Source organism: Clytia hemisphaerica, unplaced genomic scaffold (genome assembly GCF_902728285.1).
Source record: "Clytia hemisphaerica strain Z4C2 unplaced genomic scaffold, Clytia hemisphaerica genome assembly, whole genome shotgun sequence".
Taxonomy (NCBI): domain Eukaryota; kingdom Metazoa; phylum Cnidaria; class Hydrozoa; order Leptothecata; family Clytiidae; genus Clytia; species Clytia hemisphaerica.
The window spans coordinates 769984-793385 of NW_027103421.1; the positions used below are offsets into that span (position 1 = coordinate 769984).

Below are 23402 nucleotides of genomic sequence, written 5' to 3' on the forward strand. Positions count from 1 at the left end.
TGGATGATGGGTATGTGCGGACGGTAAGGGTCGTTTTTTTCACCTTTCCAAGTCTCTCTAAGGGTCGAAAAAATCAGAAAGTTTTAAATTAGTCTCTCTAAGGGTCGGAAAATTCAGGATTTTTAGGAAATTTTTGATTTCCAGAGAAAAAATTGTAATAAAGTCTCTCTAAGGGTATGACTTTTTTCAAAAATCAAAAAAGAAATTGTAATAAAGTCTCTCTAAGGGTCGGTTTTTGGAGGTCCCGTCCGCACATACTCCTCATTCGCCAACCCTAGTACCCCCCCCCCCCCGGTATACAATACAAACTAAGCACTGGAACTAAGGTCATTTTGATCGAAAGTATGATACTTTTTTCTTTAGTATAAGGTGTTGATAAAAATGAACAAGGAAATTAAACATTAAAGATAAAGCTAATAACACGGAGCTCTGATGATCGACCGCCGGAGGCGGTTTTTTTTCATAGTGGACGCTAATCTCGTTTTGCCTTGGCTCATTACTTTGTCTACAATTTACTTTCGGGTTTTTTAACTAGATTACCCAGGTGTTTCTCTTTTTTTCCCTGAATGTCTTTTATTCGGAATTAAATAATCGAGACATGAAAAATTACTATATTGTAATCTGTTTTCAATGAATAATCTAAAACTAGCTTTTCGTGATCCCCCTGATGTTCTATCTACCAAGTGGACGAAAACTGAAAGTCATCGCAGTGCAATTTGAATATTTCAACATATTTTTGAAATGAAGGTTTCGTGGCAAAGTACTAAACACTCTGTCCTTTACCCGTCTCTTTTATATCTCTAATTATTGATATCTACCACTGGTTGAACTTTTAAGGATTGCACTCTTGTCAATGTTGAAATTTGAGGGCTGAGCTAAATTTCAAGCTTGTTATTGAAAAATTGCAATTTTGTTGATTTTTGAACATTTTTTATTCTGGTCTGTAAAATTTATAAAATTCATCCGTGTCAGAAAAACTGCTCTATTGATGTATACTTTCCAAAATTGTAAAACAAGTGCTTTGAGTAAAAGAGTTGACTCAGCTGGCACACAACATTGTTTCAACGTTAATCTAACGTTAAATGGACGTTAGATAAACGTTGAAACAACGTTGTGTGCTGGGTTGTGACCTTAACTAAAACGAGTAATCCCCCCTACCCACAGAACTGTGAGCAATGACAAAAGAACACTCCACGAAACTGGAACAGATTGTGTTTTCAGTAGAGAATAATCAAAAAAGTAGACAAAATGAAAATTTTTAGTTTTATTGGTGAAAACGCCTTGAAAAAAAAACGAAGGGATATAATATTCAAGTGTGGCTAGCTGAAGTATTGCGAAAAAAAAGGGTAGAATGATTTTACAAATACTGCTCGTCATAGTTGTTGCATTAACTTTCACCACATCAGAAAAGATCATTGGCATCTTTTCAAAATGTGATGGAAATTTAAACAAGACAGATTTGCAAAGGAGAGCTGTTCTTTACCATAATGTCATTAACAAAACATTCAATCTTGCCAAAGAACGGTACTCGGCATTTGACGACCTTGAATATCTAAGTTTTGATGTTTGTCAAGATCGTGAAATGCTGCTTCGTCTAACAACCACGTTTATATTGGATCTTGAAGTGAATATACATTTTAATGCTTCTTTAATCAAATTCAACGATTATGGCATAGTTAATTGGAGATATCTTACTAGAAATAAAAACACAATCTTGTTTTTTATAGTTCACATGGATAAAGAAATGACCGAATTATTTTCAAAGTTGATAACGGCAAGGCAACATTCAGATGTCCTTATTTTAAATGAAAACAGTAGAATAGATAATTTCAGAGATAAGGACGTTATTTATTATACTTTAGTTGACTTTTTAGAGCTAGAATCGAACATTTTTGCTAAGCATATGGAAATCTTCAGATGGAAGCGTATTGGCCTATTACTTTTAAAAGGATCGAAAAGAGATTCCAGTGAATACTATTTAAAAATGCATCGAAGGTTCATTGACACGATAAGCCAACAAGACCTTTTTGATACTTGCTATTTTACAGATACTATCGACATTCAAAATTCAACCAACTTTACCAGAGCTGTTGACATTTTACATCAAGATTTATCGCACAATGTTTTGGTATTGTTTGGCAATCCTCATGATCAAATGAAGTTTGTGAAAACTGTCAACATTTATTTTTATACAAATTTTATCTGGTTTACTCACGACCTTACAGAATCTATGATAGAATCAGCTTTTCCATTTCGTGATCGAGAAGATATTATGATTTTCAACTACCAAACCAAAATGCGTCGATTAATCGTAGAAAAACGAAAAAAACTCAAAAAGCAAATATCTCTACTTGAAAAACACTTTGAACAAAATACAACAGCGGTGAAAACAGCATTTACCCTCTTTGATACGATCTTTGAAATGATTGGTGAAGGTGGCACAGCAAACGCCACCAATTTATATTACTCCCCTTTTCAACCATTGGCGTGGTTTTTATTCGACAGACAACACGTTTGTTCATATATACAAGGCGCTTCATCGGCGAGGAAGTGTTGGCCTACAAACTGAAGAGAACAAATGTGGTATTAGGTGAATTTTCCATTAAAACTACATGTGAACAATATCAGTGTTTTCCAGGCTGGGAACAAAGCAGAGGAACACGTTTGAAGCAATTCACGAAATGGAATTCCGAATATGGTTTTACTTGTAAACAATGTCAACAAAACTTCATCAAATTCAACAAAGGAAATGTTGAAAAATGTCAGAAATGTCCTCGCTATTATCTTTCCAACGAAATTCACACTGAATGTTTTGACCCGTACCGTAAGGAATTTCTGGTCAAAAGCACAATCTATTTCACGGCTTTTGGATTAAGCTGTTTTCACATTGCATTCTGTATTTTAACATTGATAATCTTTGTCATATATCACAAAACACCCATTGTTAAAAGCTCAGATTTTATACTGACTGTAATTCACTTGTTTACCTCAATCCTGCTCAATGCAACTTCTGTCATATTTCCTCATAAAGAACCGAGAATGTTCACTTGTCTTTTAGATGCTATTATTGCTGGGAACTTATACACATTGTTCATTGCAATAGTTCTCATGAAATCACACAAAATATTGACTGCTTTCAATTCAATGCACAGATTGTCAACAAAAAGCAAACGAAATACGATTCTCCAGCAATGGTTTACAATTCTCATTTTGACCATCTCTTCTGTTGTTTTGACCATTGTTGCTATGGAAACGCAACCCATAACCGTTCGATCTCGAAGACAAATTTTAGACAAAGTCATATTTCTATTTTGTAGGAGTGTGCTTCCAAAAACGATACAGCTTGGATTCGTAGGACTTTTACAGGTGGCCACATTCATCATAGCATACAAAGGAAGAAATTTACCGGACATTTTCAATGAATCAATGTCTTTACTTTATGCCTCTTTTGCGTCATGTTTATCTTGCTAAGATTCAAAAGTAAAGACCCACATTTCCAAGCATCAATCATGTGGCTTGCCACGTCGTTGAATTCGAACATTTATACTTTATTATGTTATGGCAAGAAACTTTTTATTGTTGTCTTTAAAAGGGAGAAAAATACTTTGGCATACATTCGACAAAAGACGTTCGAGTCGAATAGTAGGAATGTTTTGAAACCAAACGAAGAAGAAACTAGGATGTAACTTTTTATTGAGATTATATTACCTTATAAAGTGGATAAATTTTGGCGTGGATTTAGCTTGGCGATAGATCCATTTCGTAAAATTTGGCGGGGATTTAATTTGGCGAATTGGAGATTTTGTCACACTGAAACAGACTGAAATGGGTGAAAATTACTCAAAAATATACTAAAAAGTTGTGATTTTTCACATAATTCTCTTTTTGTTAAGATTTGGCAGGGATTTAATTTGCCGAATTTGGAATTTTGGCGAGGATTTAATTTGGCGAATTTTGGCCGAAATTTATCCACTTAAAGTATATGGATGTGCAATGATGAATTGAGTTTAAAGTGCCGAAAAGGGTCTAGAGGGGCAACTTTTTATGAGAAATGAAGTCACTTTTTCCCAGCGAGACAAAATCTTTAAACTAATTTTTCTAATTTCTTTTTTTTAATGCTGAATTTGGATCGTAAATTTTCTAACAGACTACCTTATTCTTTAGAAAATATCGAGTAGTTAAAGTATCAATCACGGTGTTATATTAGTAATTTTTCAACATTAAATAGGCCAAAAATGACACAAGTGCAAACTGTAACGATTTAACCCCTAATTTACAGCCCTTTTAGGATTTTTCTACAACGGGGCTGAAATTTGAGATATATATTTTTTAATTGATTTAACCCCTATTTAACAGCCCTTTTAGGATTTTTCTACAACGGGGCTGAAATTTGAGGTCAATTTTCCAGTGGGGCTGTAGGGGGCTGTAGTCCAAGCAGGTTTGTGATACAGGGATGTTAAGTAGAGTTAAAGTGTTAAAATCAGATTATAACAGTAAAAACAGCCAAAGTCACAACTATTGATGGTATCCATTTTTTACTATCTCATTTTTGTTTTGTGCAAGTGCAAGTAAACAATGAATTTTTTTAAGTTTACAAAAAAACAAAAAATTAACGTAAATCAACACTCTCTAAAACTCTTAATAATTGTCTTTTTTTAAATTGTCTTGATTGTCTTCTACAGAAAATATATATGAACTAGCCGGTACCCGGCGTCGCACACCGGTTAAGCTGTAGCTAAACGCACTAAAAGTTCTTTGGATGTTGAAGATGGCTCACAAGCACGATCAAATATAAAAAAAGAAATCTCAAAGTCTGCATACAAAATCTTCAAAGTTTGACTCTAGTCCTCCCCTGAATGGCTTATCTTTTAACCATATTTGGATTGTGTACTGTCCTCGTGACTTAATTTTATGTTTTTAAATCTGCCAGTAGATTTTTGTCTCGCTTCGCTCGCGTTAAATATGCCGTCCAGGAAAAAGCGGGAAAGAAAGCCACATAGAATATCACAGAACAGTGCAATGTTTTTATCAGATTAAAAAAAATAAGATAATAGTAAAGTTCCTTTTTTTTACCCTTGTCATAATGTCGCACACACTTTTTAACAGTAACGACGACTCGAATGTTTTTATATGAAGAAAGAGGTGGACTATTTTTTTCTCTTGCTTTTTATCGCCCTTTGAATGCTGTTGTTGCTCAACAAACTTTTTAATTTTTATGTTTTGATTTACATTTGAAATGTTCTTTTCTATGAAAGGAATTTGTTTTGTTTCGAATAGAATTCGAATGTCATTAATAAATACGATCGTTAATCACATTCGAAAACATTTAAAACAAAAGAAAAGAGACAAACTTTTGGTGGGCAAGCCTGGGCAGAAATGAAAATTACTAAATGTAGACGGGCCTTAAATTTCAAAACAAAGGCTGAATAAAGACTAAACCAGGCTCTATACGATCTGTCAATCAAAACAAACTTATCGAGAACAAAAAAAATATTGCTTGCCAAAACGAAAGTGACACACAAAAAACAAAAAAAACAGACATTCAGACTACGGCTATTAATATATAGATCAGTTCGGGAAATTGCATAGATCGGCAACGTTGCGAAATTTCGCATTTTTTGCGTTGTCATATTCTGCAGCGCTGTGAAATTCGGCAGCTTTATCGCTGCATAATTTCGCAGCCCTAGCCTATGGACCAAAACCGGCATCGCAGGGCCTGGACCGGGGTCCCAAAATAATGTGCATTTTGAAGAACAAACCAAAAGGATACTTTTCACCCTAGCATTTTAATTTCCTACCTAGCGATTATTAACAATCCTTCTTGGAATAAATGTTACTTTGTTCAAATATGCCAGATTTTGTCTAATTTTGCTTCTGTTTGCGAAAATTGGTCATCATAGTTGGTGTTCATAATCGCACACTTCCATTGGGAACGTTGTGAAAAATTGCAGCGCACGCTGAGGGAATCGTTGCAAAAAACGCAACATTGCAGAATTTTGCAAAGTTGCGGATCTATGCAATTTCCCGAACTGAGATGTACTGGAGATGAAATGTAGGCGTTAATAATTTGCGCGCGCTCTTTCGCGAGCGTGATGTGAGATGGAAGGCGGTCGCTTCAGTGTGGTTTACATCCACACTGTGACCGAGTATTAACTAACGAGATCAAGACATTAACGAAAGTTTACATTTGATTTTTTTATATCTGTGATTGGAAAGAGATGTAGAAGTGAAAGCTATACACATTCTTTTTAAGAAACACGCTTTTAAGAAACATGAGGTTCAGAATGCCTAAAAACTAAGAAACATGCTGAGGCTGAGAATGAGAAAATAACATTTTTTAGTTTGCTTTTTTTTTTAAGAACCTTCCAATCCAGCCTTCCATGAGGCTGGTTATGTCAAAAAGTTTAGAAACATGGAAAGAACATTTAAGGCTCAAGAGGCCGATTTCTTAAGAAACATTGAGGCTGCTTGGTATGAGATGGGAAAACGGTATTTTAAAATCAGACGGTGACGGTATTTAGCGTTATTTTTTGTCATTATGCCGGTATTTTAACCTCTATAAACTGGTGTGACGGTGTTATTATTTTTTTCAATTTTCGGGATTCCTGGATTCAGCAAAAATTTTGACGGGAAAACGGTATTTCAAACCCATACAAACCCCCCTTTACTAGGTTTTTCTCCTATTACAGCTAGTTTGTATAAAAAAATTCATTTTATAATAGAAAAACTAAATCATAAACACAAAGAAGAGTGAGTGAGCAAGCGAAGCGAGCCAGCGAAATTTTGAGTACAGTGGAACCTCTAATTAGCGGACACCATCGGGGAAAGGGGTTAGTGTCCGCTAATTAGAAGTGTCCGCCTTTTAGAAACTTTGATCTCGGAGCTCCAATTTTGAAATTAGGCCATCCCAGGGTGTCGAAAATACAAATTTGGGGTCTAAAGTACTTATCTGCAGACAGTAGGCCATAGAAGAGCTCGAGTGAGGCAAGAGGTTAAATCGAGGTGGAAGTACCAGTGATTTATGATTTCTTTGACCGACCTAAATTCGTTGAATGGTTCAAGGGAAAACCGGAGATTTGTAGAAATAATTTGAATAATAAGACTAAAGTCTATTCAGGATAAGTGTGCACTCTTTTTTCATTTACCTATAACTTTTGAAGGAATTCTTCAATCTTTATAAATTTGGTATCATTGGAAAGATATTAGTGAGTGGTATAATTTGAAATAAAAAAATCTTTAAAAAAATTCTAATAAGGAAGATGAAAATGAAGAAGAAAAAAATGAAGATCTTGTAGAAAAGTGCTATAACTATTATTTTCACTGAAGTGAATCCTTAATCATCGAACGTTTTCACTGTGAAAAAAGAATTCAAAAATAATCATTCAGTCAAAAGCTATCAAACAAAGTTATAAGCTGATTGACGTCTAAAAACGCTGTTTTCTGCAGTTTTTTGCTGTTTTTTGGGGTCAATCACTTATTAACTTTGTATCATAACTTTATATTGAATAAATATTTTAATGAAATTTCTTCACAGTGATGATCTCCTAAGATCAAAGAATCTCTCCAGTGAAAATGAAAGTTATAGCACTTTTCTACAAGATCTTTGTTTTTTTCTTCTTCATTTTCATCTTCGTTTTTATAATCTTTTTAAAGTTTTTTTTATTTCAAATTGTTCCACTCACTAATATCTTTCCAATGATACCAAATTTATAAAGATTGAAGAATTCCTTCAAAAGTTATAGGTAAAAGAAAAAAGAGTGCACACTTATCGTGAATAGACTTTAATAAGTGCTTGAAATATCAATTTTGGACGTCTGTGCCCCGTTTGATATTCAATGTTCGCTAATTGGAGAGCTAAAATAGAGGTTTTGGCCATTTCGTGCGAAAAAAATTGTCCGCTAATCAGAGGGTCCGCTAATCGAGTGTCCGCTTTTTAGAGTGTCCATTAATTAGAGGTTTTACTGTATTTGAGGTGATAAGGGGCGGCATTTTTGGTTTTTCAATTGCCGATCTTTCGACAGGGGCGTCTGAAAAATCCTTCTTGGCGCCCCTTCTTAAAAGTGCTCCGCTGCCTGGTGGGACCTGGCCCCCATGCCACCACGCCACTACTTGAAGCTCTCTTTTAGCCATTTTGCTTTGGTTAACTTGTTGTAAATTGAAGCGGACAATGGCTGCGTTTAGACCAGCCTGCCATTTCTAATTGCTTGCAGTATTATATATGAGCGTGATATTCAAATGATAAAATAGATGATCGCTTTAGTGTCTCACTTTAGCTATTATGTTTTTAATGGGGAGTTTCTAAACATCGACTAGAAATGGCGACCACGACCAGCGACCACGACCGGTGACCAGATAAATTTGGGTTATCGAGCTTATCTGCTCTCTCCACCGTAGACGATTTGTTTCTTTCTATCTTTACCACTCCAAAGCTAAGACGAGAAATAGTGGAGAAAATTTTGACGAGGTACACTAATGTCTGAAAGAGAGGATAGGGTAGGGGTTCCCTATAAAGCAAAATAGTTTATTAAAAGGGTATATGCAATGAACAAAGGTTTTTATTTTTGAACATAGATGAGTTTTTTTTCCACTTGTTAGATATTAACCCTTTAACGACTGCGTCTTTTTATTTATCCGTGCCTAAAATACCGCGGCCTTTTGAACTGACTGTTCTTAAAATACCGCAGCTTTTTTACGTGCCGTGCCAAAAATACTGATGCTGAGATCTCTCGTCATAATGTTCTCGTCATCAATATTTTTGGGCACTGAACGCGATGACGAACACGATCACGTCATCGGTCGTTAAAGGGTTAATGATACAAGCTTACAGCCAAAATCAGTGGTCATGCTGAAAGTGATAATTTTAGGCAATAAACGGACCGGTCTGTAAAATACCATCCAACTACGTGACCGAACTGAGATTTTCTACGCTGAAGCGTAAGGGTAAATCGGTAAGTACGTGATTTTGGTCTGCAAAATACCAATCAGACAGGTACCGACAAAACGTCAACCAAGATTAGGAAAAAAGAATATAAGAAATTTAACAAAAACAGTCATTAGCTAAAAAAAGCATAACGGGCGGGACTTATAAACTTATTTTATAGATAAAATGCAAAATGACTGTATTTTCATCAAGTGAAATCCTACATTTTGAAAATCACATTTAGTCGGTTTTATCTCTGTAAAGGTAACTTTACAAAATTCTTAAGTGCTTTTTTTTCTATAGTATAATAACACGAACAAATAGTACAAATCTAAAGGTTCCTATCCTCCCGCAAAAGGACCACCAGATCATACCGCCAGGAGGAAGGAACCCCAAATGAGCTTACAAAATGAGCAATAATTACTAAGAAATGAAAATATATATAAAAAGAAAAAAAACAACAAAAACTAACTACAGAAAATAATTGATAACAAAAAGAAAAACAAACAAAAAGAGCTAGGAGAGCTTTTGGAGCATAAGACTAGAATAACGGTCCCCCAAAACGTCCAGTATCGCAGATGAATTTTATCGTTATGCTCAATATATCATGATTTTGGACAACGCTAAATTCGGGGTCACCATAAAGAAGTATTCTACACAATGTTCTGGGATTAAATGGAAACAAAGTTATGTCAAGTTGAAGAAGGCTGTCAAACAAAACAAGTCTGTCGTTAGAGTAATCAGAGCAATGCACCAAAAAATGCTGTGTTGTTTCGACTGAATTTCGTCGACAGTTGCAAAAAGGGTCGACTGTGTCAGCAAAATTGTGCCTGAACTTATGCTCGCGAAGATGACTGAAACCAACCCTAAATCGGTTAAGGAGAACCACGCCCTTGTTGTCACTAGCTTTGAAAACTGAGTTAGCACTGGGTCTGAGGAATTGAAGAATTGCTTACTTAAAGGACTTAATAGTTGGAAGATTCCGTATATGATCTCCGAGGTTATACCATTCATTTATGCATTAAAGGAAAGAAAGAGGCACGATAGCTCTCGGTTCTACAGAAAGGTGCCTCGAGTGGTGGTTTTATCCTTCGCCCTGCATTGCGTTCTTCCTTTCCTCTCTGGGGAGGAAGAATATTCGTAAGATAAGCAGGAGCAAAGCCTTTTATTATTTTATAAAAGAAAAAACTAGTCTTCTAGTTAACCGCCTGTTTGCCAGGCTTTCAAATCCTAGCTCAAGGTAGATTTTTTCTCTGGATGTTCCTCTGAAGCATCCGGTTATTGCAAGACAAGCATCATATTGAACAGACTCGAGTTTTTCAGAGAATGAGGAATTACCAGGACGATCATATACGATATCTCCATAATCTAAGTGTGGTCTAACATAGGTTTTGTATATAGTGACCTGAGAATCCCTGGGTAGAAACTTGCGAAGTCTGCGAATAAGACCAATACCTTGATTAGCCTTTTTGGACCTACCCCGGTGGAGGTCCTATAAATTAACCTCTGTCCGTTCGTTCGTCTGTTCGTTCGTCTGTTCGTTCGTTATTGGCTTCCTCATGATTGGCTCGTTAGTTTTTTCTGATTTTTTGTACAAAGATGCATAACTATAAACCCTCGAATGTGACAGAGCCCGATTTTCAAAAAAAAAATTTTTTGGGCAAATTTGGGCCAAAAAACGGCTAAAAAACGGGTTTTTTGGACTTTGTGAAAAGTTAGGTCGTTAATTTTTTCTGATTTTTTGCATGAAAGTAGGGTACCATCGTAGGTAAAAGATGGCTTCAGCGAATTTTTGCAAAAAAATTTTGTTGGCTCAAAAAACGCATGTTTATCTATAAGAATCACTATTAATAAGCATACATCAATGTTCTTAGTCAAATTACTCAATTTTTTTTATGAGATAGATGTTTTTTTTGGTCATGAGGGCTTACTTTTAAAGAATATGTGTGTTTCGACATGAAATTTTGGTTGCTTGGCGTGTTTTTATAGAAAAACTGGCCAAATTCGATATTTTTTTATAAGCACATTATCAATTACTTAGGTATTAGCTTTTCTCGAGATTGGCTCTTTCATTCTTTATGATTTTTTGCACAAAGATGCATAACTATAAACCCTCGAATGTGACGGAGCTCGATTTTTGGAGAAAAAAATTTTGGGGTAAATTTCAGCTAAAAAACGGCTAAAAAAGGGTTTTTTGGACTTGTTATTTTCTGAATGTTTGCATGAAAGTAGGTAAAAGATGGCTCAAGCAGATTTTTGTAAAAAAATAATTTTTCAGCTCAAAAAACGCATATTTATCTATAAGAATCACCTGGAATCACTATTAATAAGCATACATCAATGTTCTTAAAATTACTGAATTTTTTGATGAGATGTTTTTTTTTGCTCTCGAAGGGTTGAATAAGAATATTTCAAGAGCATGAAATTTTGGTTTCTAAACGTGTTTTTTTTATAAGAAACAAACGACTAATTTTAATAGATCGTCACTATTTGTGTTCTGAATGATTGTTTAATGGTCATGCTTATATCAATTATATATGTGTTAAATGCATAACCAGGTAGGTCCATAAAAGTATCACTTGTTTATTTTTTCATCAAGGTGACGGTCAAAGGCCAGCTTTTGATCGAGTATGAGACCAGGATGTTTTTGATGATCCTGAACTGCAATGGCTGCATTATTGAACGTAATTTCTGGGGGGTCAGGTGGATTTAGCCTCCTGGTAAAGTACACTTCAACTGCCTGTTTAGAAGGATCAGGGTTGAAGGACATTTTCCATTGATGAGCCCACTCACTTATCTTCTGCATGTCACTGTTCAACTCTTGAGAACAGCGAATATGATCTAGGATGAGTGAAAACAGGGACGAGTCATCAGCAAAAATTTTGATTATGGAAAGGATTCCCTCAGGGAGGTCGTTAATGTAAATAAAAAAAAAGAGAGGTCCGAGAATAGATCCCTGGGGTACACCGGCCAAGATTTCTGTCCAATCAGAAGCCTGACCATCAAGAACCACCCGCTGCGATCTCCCATAAAGAAAATTCTGGATTAATGAAAGAAGGGGCCAGAAACACCTTATGACTTGAGGTTGAATAACAAACCATCGTGCCAAACTCTGTCAAAAGCTTTGGAGATATCAAAGAATACTCCGCGAGTGTCTAGAGGTGGATCAACATCGTGTTTTTGTAGTGTTTTTAAAGATCTATGTTGGCAGGTTTCGGGTTCATTTGCTATCCTTTGTTGGTGTAATGCCAAAATAAAATTGATGACCAAATCACGTTGGCATCACGTGACAAAGAAAGTCAAAGGAGATAGAAACCAGTCAATGCCTATTTTTAAACAAAATAATATTTTTCTGCCTGTATAGACACGAAATGCATATCATTTGTTGTTTTTGGTAGGCAATAATAGTCATTAGTTGAATAGACCTTATCGGATTTTGATTTTTCTAAAAAATGATGATGCATTTTGGGATTGTTTCGAGTGTATTACAATAGAATTCCCTCGAGGAATTCCCAAGAGATTTCTGTAATTTCTGAGATTTCTGAGATTGTAATACACTCTAAACAATCCCACAATGCATAGAAAAGAAAAAAAGAAAAAAGAAAAGAAAAAAACTCCGAAGAGGTCTATTGCTTACATTTTTTTCATAAAGCTTTGTTTTTGTTAATGTTGTCGTTATAAAGTCTTTTAAAAAATTTGGCGAAAGTTTATAAAATTCTTCAAAGTTCCCAAAATAAAATCATGATGTTTAAGAAGGGAAAATTCTCTTTGCACATTTCTTTGTAAGAACATCCAAATTTTTGAAGGCTTTGGGTGTTCTTAACATTTTGAGGCCTAAAAATGTTCTTAACATGTTCTTATTTTCACCATAATTTGAGTATTTTTGTCCATTTTTTTAAGAAATCCGTTGTTTTAGATTCCGTAAAGCCTCAAGATGTTCTTAAGATTATGGCTATCGAAGCCTGATGTTCTTATATAGTTTGTGCTTATAAGAAATAAACGTGTACTGTATTTCTTATTTTAAAGGTTTTGTTTTTAAATAAGAGTGATTTCGTTTGCTTACTCATCACAAGCTTTTTACATTGGATTGACACGAAAGAAAGCGGTTTATGTCAGCACGATAAACAATATGCAGACACTGTCCTTATTATGAAATACACGTTTTTTTAAATAAGAATATCCAAAGCTTTTGAAGCCTTAGGATCGATGTTCTTAACTTTTTGAGCTTTAAGCCTAAAGAATATTTTCGTTACATGTTCTTATTTTCACCATTTTTTGAATATCTTTGTCCATTTTCCTAAGAAATTGAGTCCCCAAAGCCTTAAAATGTTCTTAACTTGTTCTTAAGTTTTTGGCCATCGAAGCCTTATGTTCCTATATAGTATAAAGAACTTGTTATATAAAAAAGAACGTGTATGTGTCTGATATGAAACATGAACACTTATGTAAAAATAAAACCTTTAAGACCTTTAAAATCTTGAAAGATTTCATGGTATTCATGTTCATCTATTCTCAATATTTCTATTTTTTATAAAAGAACAAAAACTATAATGGCAGAAGCAGTGGTCACAGCGGCTATCGGTGCTACGGTGAAAGAAATCATTGGTGCTATAAAGACAAAAAACCCTGTTCGAGAAAACGTTCTTCAAATTTCTAGTAATTATCACGAAATGTTCAAAGTTCGTGTGGAAAGTCCAGAGCTATTACTCATCAAGTTAAATAGAGGTGGGAATCTCAAAGTGCAGTTGGTTCGATCAGATTCGGCCCTTGGCACCGCCCATATGGAAGGTGTTTTTAACCACCTCAACAGTAAGGGTGGGAAGAAGTTTGCTAGATCTTACAGATCGGATAAGGGAGGATTTAATACAAGACTCTCAGCGGATGCCCAAGATGTGTTGGTTATCACACTGGAAGCTCACCACTTTTGCAGTGCGTTGATTGGTCAAGGTTCCACCGAAATGGACATCTCAGTTTCATATTGTTAATCACCACAAAAACAAACACTTAGAAGACTTTTTTCTTTAAAAAATTAGCTCTAGTTTAGACGGCCGACTTTCTACCTTGCCTTTCCATTGCATGAAATATGTTGAAAGAAGACATTGCATTGACGTCAAAAGATGGCAATGCATTGTCTTTAGACACCCAACTTTATGTCCACTTTAATTCACAATTCGAATATTCATGGCGAAAAGCGGGCCTCCTAAACTAGAGCTTAATGATATAAATAATTCTAGTCAGGTTTTGTACAATGTTGAAAGAAGACACTTTTTTTTAATGTGTTTATTTGTACGTCTGATGATTGCCGTTAGGCATGAAACTTGAAGTAATGTACTTTTTTTAACAGCGAAATTTTGAAATTTATAAATGATTCTATATTTTTAAAATGAAAATTCAAAATAGAACTCTTAGCATAGCCATAATGTTGATTTTTTTGGCATCATCAAATTTTCAGTTGCAATGGACAAGTGGAAATAATGTTTAGTGTCCATGATGTGTTGGTTGTCACACTGAAAGCTCACCACTTTTGCAGTGCGTTGATTGGCCAATCCACCGAAATGGACATATCGGTTTCATATTGTTAATCACCACAAAAGCAATTTTTTTTTTCATTTCTTCCCAAAATGTAAATGAATCGATATTTCTTAACAAGGAAATACAAGAAAATAACAGTTTAACAGAACCATTATAGCGATTTAGTTTGGTGTCTTGAAAGTGTAGTTTTGCAAGGACAGGTGGCATTTACTCTTAGGTCCTAAGACATAAAATAAGATAATTATAAGCTAGAATAAAGCTACTTAGAGCAATACAGATTTTGATAGCTGAAAACATTTTCAAAAATAAAAAATAAACGGGGGGAGGTTCGAAAATCTTTTCCAAAATTAATCAGCCGGATGAACTGTTTATCCGGGACCACAGAGTATGATGTTTAGTGCTCTTTTTCTACTATGTAATAGTTTCATCAAAATTCCCAACAGATTTCCTCGGGCATCATCATTCCAAGATAGACCACCGCACAGAATATCTGCCATATTTATCATTTACGTGATTTTCAGCTAAAGTCGACAGATAAACACGTATTTTTTTATATAAATAGTAAGTAAGTCTGTTACCGCTGTCAGAGGTGATGCAAAGGCTCCTCTTTCGAAAGTTATCTACCCAAAGGTAGGGGAGGGCGCCACTCTTTCTCCCTGGATTGCTCCACTTACCCTTGATCCTTCTCTTTAATTGCTGAGCATCAAGCTTTTTTTTTAGTAAAATACAGTAACGTCAGTTGGTTTTCTCTATCATCCTTCTTTGCATCTTACGACATTTCTTTTTCAAATCTATTTTGGGTATACTTTCGTGGGTTGAGCTCATCTGCAAAATTTTAAGATTTCGTGGGGACTTAATTTCGCGGATTGCACTATTGGGTGACAATATTTTCACGATTTGGTGTTTTTTTTTATAAGCATAACGTTTATAAGCATACCGAGACCTGAATTTGTCTAAAAAAATAAGCACATTACAAGCATATTACTGAGCTTGCTTTTGAGGTGTGTAAGTGAAAAGTACAAGCGTAAACATGGCAATCGTTCACAATTTTCCTGAAAAATCTTTGTGTCATTGCTAATTTCCCTATCCTCATGTAAATCAATGACAGATTTTGTAAAAATTGGAGACTCGAATTTCCCCTAAGATTTATTTTTGATGTTGTTATTTTTATGTAGAATGAAAATTTCCCAGAGTATTGAATTTAGCGGATTTTTGCGAAACTCGCCATATATATTACCCTCCCCAAAACCAAAATTAATCCCCTCAAGGTACAGTAAGCCAGACATTTTGCAATTTAATGTTTTTTTCAGTTGATGATATCAATGATGTATACACAATAGCTGAAATTGAAGAAAAACTGAACGGAAATACGGATGAAATGTCAATGTTTTCACAACCTTTTTCTGGTATCGTTTACGCCACTGTCAGCCATTTTGATTTGGATAAAGAATCAAGGAATTATGTCACCATCAGATGGTTTGTTTTTGATTTTCAATTTTATCAAAAAATTCGCAAAATTTTAATCACTTCGAAAATTAGACCATTTGAAGTATTTTACTTTACTTTATTTTAGATTTAGTGAAATGTTGCAACACCTGTTAAAGAGTTTTGTTGACTTGATAGTTGAAATGAAAAATTACAATTTTTCAGATTTTTGGGCATTTTTATTCTTGTCCGTAAAATATACCATTACTTGTGTGTACTAGTGCCTTCTAAAAAATGTACAACAATTGCTTTAACTAAAATATCGATTAATTTAGAAAAATGGAACAAGTCCCCCCTACTTTGATATAGTCCAACTTTGGATGTCTATTGCACCCTAAATGACCCCGATTCTGACTGAAATTTAGCTAAGGTTAACCATTTGACCTACGTTTTAAGATTCAACCACTAGGTTTTAATATATCTTTGATAAGAACAAACTATATAAGAACATAAGACTTCGATGTCTAAAATGTTAAGAACAAGTTAATAACATTTGAAGGCTTATATGGACTGAAAGTTGCGCAAAAAGCTCACAAAATGGTAAAATTAAGAACATCTTAGACCTGAAAGAAGGTGTATCTCAATACTTTAACTTTAACCATTCCAGTCAAACCTGGCCTCATGATGTTCACCATTGTAATGTCTTCCACGGCCCTAAGGGCCGGTCTCCACTTTCGTGCGACACGAGCGAAAACTTTTTGACGTTTTTGTAAGGTCATTGGTCGGTTGAAAAATGAAGCAATTCCATTGGTCGAAATTGACGTAACGGTTGAAGAAAGTTGAACCTCCTTCAACTTTTTTTTTGTTCGTGCGAAACTTTTATGACGTAATCTTTTCTTCAGGCAAACAAGGTTAAGAAAAAAACCTGTCGCCCATTTCGCGCGAAAGTGGAGACCGGCCCTAAAAGCTGATTGGTTGAAAGTGACGTATTGAATAATTTTACGTCACTTACAACCAATCAGCTATTTGGTCCGTGATGTAATGTCAGAAGACATTGTAATGGTGCATATCATGAATAGTTATAAGAAGTCTAAAAAGGACCGACGCGTGAATATTCCTTGCTCTCTTTCTGTAGCAAACTTTGTAAACGGCGTGTCCCAAACGAAACCATGATTTGCAACAACATCTCATGCAACAACCAATCACGTGATCAAATGACGTCATCATTGGAATTTAGAATTTCATTAAGTGATCATACCATGGGTCTGGATAATTTCCTAATGGTTCGAGATGTGGCTGAAAAGACATTGCAGTGTAACGTAGGTATTCTTTTAGAAAACTTTCTTGGTGCTCTATACAGTGGAGTCTCCATAAAGGCCGGTCTACACTTGCGCGCGCTGTGATCGCACTTTTTGGCTTCAATCCTTTTTGCTTGGAAAAAAGATTACGTCATAATGCAGCGTGCGCTTTTTCAAACGTTACGTCAGATCACGCCAATGGAGTTGCTTCAGTTGCGTGGAAGCTTTGCTCGAAAAAGTGCAATCAAGCGCGCGCAAGTGGAGACTGGCCTTAACTCGAACACGCACGGGAAACTCAATTGTTCGAGTTATGGAAAGTTCGAGTTATAGAGACTAATTTATTTACAAGGTATTGTTAGCTGAAAGAACAAGAAAACTTATTCTAATTAAGGAAACATTCGGATAATAGGGGTTCCATAGCGTCATCCCCCCCTGATGGTTGGGTAGGGGGTTACACCCTAAATCTTTCCCAAAAAAGGAGGGGGCTGGAAGTACACCACTTTTTTGGGGGGACCTATGTACTTGGGGGGATCTAAAATCTCATCACTTAACGTGGGGGCTAAAATAATTCAGCTTAATAGTTGGCTTCAATTACTCAAATTGAAGCTCATGAATCTGAAAAATTTTCCCCTGCAGCGCAATATTTTTATAGAAAGTGTGCAAAATATTTTATCTTTAACTTACAACTGAACGCAATTTACATTGGAAAACCCTTTTTTACTGGATCAATTTTGTAAAAGTGTCTAGGGCCAGAAGTCCTGGGGGCTAACAAAAAATTTATAAATCTTTGGGGGGACTTAAAACTCAGGGGGGGACCTAATTTTTACCTGGGACCTAAACCCTGACTGACGCTATGGGTTCGAGCTACGGAGACTCCACTATTTCCTCTATTTTCTCCAATGAGCGCCGTTCTAAGAAACCAAAACTAGAACAAAGCGCCGCCTTCAAAACTGCAAACAACTGAAGCTTTAGTTCATCCTCTAAAGAAAAAGGTTTCTTCTAGAAAGTATATTTATAGGGGGTCTGCGATCTAGATTAAAGAATGCCTTACCTTAAATCTTGAAATTTTTTGAGTGGACCGCGGCGCTTATTAGAGACAATACGCAAGTTAGATTTTGACCAAAAATTTGTCGGCGTGATATATTTCATTCTGGTAAGAACAAGGTACAGTTGGTTTTCTCTAATTCGATTTTCATGGAAGCAAAATTTTTTTTCGAATTACCGAAAAATTCGAGAAAATTCACTTCAAAGAGGGGGGGAGGAGGACTTTTTTCTAGGACACACGGTAGCTCGTAATTCTCCCTGACTTTAGTTAGGATCTTTAACAATGCTGTAAATTTCACTTCAGATAAAATAAGATAATTTAATTCATTTGAAAGGTTGAAGATTTTATGACAATGGAAGACACTACAAAGACAACAATGAAATGGAAATTCCTTTTCGAACGCTTCAAAGTCTATTTCAAGGTAATGTAGTTTAAGTACCTTTATCCAACATTTGGGAGGGTTTGAACTTTGAAATGATCTGCAACATTGACGAAAAAAGGTCCGATGATGTAAAAGAATATCTTCAAGTCTTCCTTTGGTATGCATGCAACCACACCACTAAATGTCACGATGGTTGGCCCGCCTGCTTAGTTTATGGGCAAAAGAAAACTCCATGTCATAAATATTGAACCCCTCAACCCTGTTCCTCGTGTATCCCAGGCTTTATTTACGTGACTTATTGACGCCAGATAATACTATCTAGCGCTATCAGCAGTAACCAAAAAAAAAAGCTGATAATACGCAGGGAACGAGGCTTTGAACCTCTTTGTCATTTTTTATCCTATTTTATACAGGCTTATCCTGCTGGTCAGGAACGGAAGAAACCAATCGTCAACATATTAGATCTTGGAAATCCTAACGACTTTGTGTTTTGATCAAATTCCATTGTTAAGATCGAATTACACATCACGAATCTGTAAGTTAGTTGTTTTTATACAGTGGAATTTCTTTAACTCGAACCTCTATAACTCGATAAGTCTCCTTAAATCGAACAATTTCGCTCGTCCCTTCAGTTAACAATGCCTTATAAACTTTACTCCATATATCGAAATTTTAGCATGGTTTTAGCCGGATTGCTCTCATATATGGTTCAATGTCTTTTCCCACTGAATCCATCGTGCAAGTGTGATAATAGCCTAGATGGACAGCCAATGACCAAAGTTTCTGATAATCTCTGATTACCAGTGGATACCCCTTAAAACCACATACCCCTTAAAACCCACAATGTTGCATTTTTGGCTTTCATAACTACCAGATTTAATTTTATGTGGTATGTTTCACTTTTTTACAACCTCTTATAAATGTTCTTTCATAAAATACCAAATTTTAAGGATTTTAAAGATGAAAGTATCTTAAAATTCGAAGTTATTCAAAATCTTATCAAAAATCCCTTTAAAAAATCAGGTTTTTTGGACCTAGAAATTACACAATTGAATTTAAGGTCATAAAACCTATACTTTTTAGATACCTATACTTATGGTAGGTATGAAAAAATCATTTTCATCTTCGTGAATAGACCCCAACGAAAATGACAGGCCCTTAAAATTCTACTTTAAAGCACTTTATGGTGATGATCAATAAAATCTGAAAAAATCGACTTTCTCAAAACCTGGTCATGTTGCATACCAAAATGTCACAAATTTGATGGAGATTTAGAAAAACATTAGAAACCATAGATCAAAAATGAAGCGAATGAAGGTTTTGGCCTTTCGTAGCCGTTTTTGACGACGAAAAAAACCACACACAATTGCATTATGGGCATGAAATCCTGAAAAATGAAAATATTGTTGTGGGAATGAATTTCTAGCAAGTCTTTGAACCATTGAATCACGAAGCAACACCAAATTTGTATCCATCAGCTTGAGTATCCCGTTAGCAAGGGTCGGACTTTGTGGTTTTTAGCCTTATTTTTGTAGGTTTTAAGGGGTATTTTGATTTTAACACATATTTTTGAGATCATTTAGGTACTAATGGTATATTCATAACATTAGTAACTTTACAGTGAATCACTGTTCAAAATTTGAGGTCAAAAGAACTTTTTTGTAAAAAGTTATTCGAGAAAAACCATTTTGTAGGTTTTAAGGGGTAAATAGCTAAAACTGCACTTTTTCACTTCCTCGTGAAAAACTGAAATCTGTTTTCTACAAAACATCACTGCTAGGGAAGACAATCATAGACAACGTACTTTCAGCACAAAAAGTTTCAGCCTTACACTCCAACTAAACAATGAGATAGAGGGTACCACTTTTTATTGCGGGTTTTAAGGGGTATCCACTGGTACTGTTCTTAATTTGCTCTTATAATTTTAGGTTTCATTTTAGGTTTAAAATGATTTCTCCTTCAAATTTATCCCTCTAATGACCTTTGAAACCTTAATTAGAGGAGGGTCCAGGGGCAGCTAAAGAATTATCTTTTCATTTTCCTCGCATAGGTACTCCAGACTATGTTTTAGCAGTTTTAGCAGTTGGTAGGAAGTCTTCAAAAGGTTTGAAAATTTATATTTTCTAACTTGAAAAATTCAAGTGAGATTATGCAAGTCAAGCTTGCCTTAGAAATCAAGTTCAATATTAAAGATAAAATAAATTTATTATGAAATATTTAGATTTTGTAGAGAAAAAGTCTTAGTTCAATTAGCTGTTATTGAATTTTTATGAATATAGGTATTGTATTTTGATGAACTAGGTCTCGTTCGAACATTCAATGGCATACAGGTTTTTTTAATAAGAACATCTAGAAATTTTAAAGCCTGCGGATGTTCTTAGTTTTTTATTTTTAAGCTAAAAAATGTTCTTTAAGATGTTCTTTTTTTCCCCATTTTGTGAGTATTCTGTCCATTTTCTTAAGAAATCGGGTGTTTTAGAGTCCCCAAAGCCTTAAATTTGTTTTTAACATTTTGGCTATCGAAACCTTTTGTTCTTATATAGTTTGCTCTTATAAAAAAACGTGTACTGAATTTGTTTGTTTGATTTGAAGATATTGTTTTTAAAAGAAAACAGTTAAAATTTGTTTCAAAAATTGTCTTGATATTAAGCGGACATTAACATGCATTTTCATTAATTTTTGGGGAAGTCGGGTATATCTAATACAGTACATTGCTCTGGTGCCATGTTTTATCAGTTTGATTATTGCTTTTCTTGCGAAAGCTTGTATACTTGCTAGCACCATTAAGAAGAAAAAGAATACGCTTTTTTTCATAAGAGCCAGTAAAACTTTTCTAGCTCGGCTGTTCTTATTTTTTGGCACTTTAGGTGTCAAATTGTTCTTATCCTGTTCTTATGTTTAGAGTGTAATTGAGTAATTTTAGGCTCAGCATTGTTCTTAAATTGTTCTTATTTTTAGGCGATTTTGTGCCTCATTGTTCTTATAAAATTGTTCTTATAAAAAATAGTGTAATGTACTTTCATTTCTCTTCAATACTGATTTAAGTTTCAATATGTGATTCATCCAATTCAAGATTTTTCTTATCTTTTCAAGGAAGTGTCAAAATTTGCCCAATGTTTTTATTATTTTGAAATGTTTTTTTGTAAATCTTTCTTGTTGAGAGCATGCTGAGTTTTACGGAGAATTTGACAACATTATTATTGGAGTTTATTTTTTATAATGTATGATTATTATTATCACATTTCTTTTATTTTGATGAACTACGTTTTGTTTTTTCAACCAAACAATGTTTTAGGTTTGAATAAGTCCATAGCGTTTTCCATAAACACAACTAACTCAATTCCCCATACCTAACTAATGGTAATAGGTAACATTTATAATTTTCTACTTCATACCGATATTAAGAGAATCCTGTGAACTGTGTTTGTCACCCCTGCAGTCACCGAGAGAATTTTACTTTGTGAAATAATTACTAAAAATCGGACTAATTTTTTATTAATGGAACTGTTTTCGGCGAGAACCAAGTTTTAGCATGTAGCGAAATTCCCTAGAAAAATGGCGAGAACTTATTTTGGCTAGTGATACAATTTTTTTCCAATTTTAGCTAAAATCAGTGCCAAAATACTTGGCATAAAAGGGAAATTCCCCACGAAATTTTATAACCACACATTGGAAGCACTCTAAATTAGGCTGGAAGGGTAAAGATTTTTAACGCTAGACTCAAGACTTAGGATCTGAAGATCCAAGAGTTCAAAAATGGTCCGGTAGGGCTTGAAATATAGCCTAGAAACCAATAAATCTCTCCCAGATCGAAATATTCGATGAAACCAAGTCGAAGGCCCGAAATTGACATTCTCACTCGAACTTCAATTTTCGAAAAATGGTAAAAATAGCCAAAGTTGCCAATTATGTTATGGCACTGATTATAGAACTACTTTTTGTAAACGACAATATAAATTGGTTATGCCTAAAAATGAACGTTTTAGACCAAAATTAAAAGATATCTATTGGAGAATAATTTAAAAAAATATCTTTGCGACAACTAATTTTGCTAAATCTCGCTATTGCCAAAATTAGCTCCTTTAAAGGTAGTATCGGGCGAACTGGGAATCAAAATAATATGAAGTCATTAGGTTCGCTGGTTTTTCACTGATATAGTTTTCTTTATTTTAGTTAGAGTCGAGCCAAACAGTTTAACGACATGTTTTTTTTTGACTGTACCAAAATCGGGTTTTCTAAAATCGTGAAAATCACTTTATTTTAATTATTTCGTCATTCGCATGATGAATTTTCCCAAAATTTTGATATGTATTGAAATTTGAGAAGGGCTTTAAAATGAGCTATTTGAAATTTCAAAATTTGGAGTATTTCAGGATTAATTAATCATGGAGTGTTTTGGATCATATCTCACACCATGACTCATTATTCGGTCCTGAGGAGGTTTCTATGCATTCCTGAGGTAGCCTAAAATCATAAAATAGCCTGAGGAGTAATTTTTTTTAAAGGCCGGAGTGAGTTATGATCAAAACAAACAAAGGACTTTTTTAATCATTTTTCACTCATTTTAACAATTCCCGTTTTCTTTAGTTCGTTCCTTTCTTATCAACTACACAAAAATTTCAAATCACTTCCCCGATAGATAGACTTGTCAGGAAAATATATACGATTAGAATTAGCACTTAGAATTAGATTTCAAAAATGATCAATTTGATCCCATTTTCCTCCGGTTTTTTCCAAAAAAAGAGGTCGTTGTGAAAATTCAATCCTTTAGCTACACCCTGATATAAGTTTCGTATATAT

At 34.7% G+C, this 23402-nt stretch overlaps 1 protein-coding gene across 2 annotated transcripts in view; it reads left to right on the forward strand.

Annotated features, from left to right (window-relative positions):
* Window positions 1-23402, forward strand: part of LOC136797854 (meiosis-specific with OB domain-containing protein-like) — a 42856-nt gene that overhangs the window by 16185 nt on the left and 3269 nt on the right. For both annotated transcript variants that reach the window (XR_010845307.1, XM_067054436.1), the window contains exons 10-13: window positions 15763-15928; window positions 17013-17196; window positions 18555-18641; window positions 19016-19137. Coding sequence is in view for 1 of the 2 variants with exons in the window: in XM_067054436.1 (XP_066910537.1) it covers window positions 15763-15928; window positions 17013-17196; window positions 18555-18641; window positions 19016-19096 (518 nt within the window). In the remaining variant the exon portion in view is untranslated. The remainder of the gene's footprint in view (window positions 1-15762; window positions 15929-17012; window positions 17197-18554; window positions 18642-19015; window positions 19138-23402) is intronic.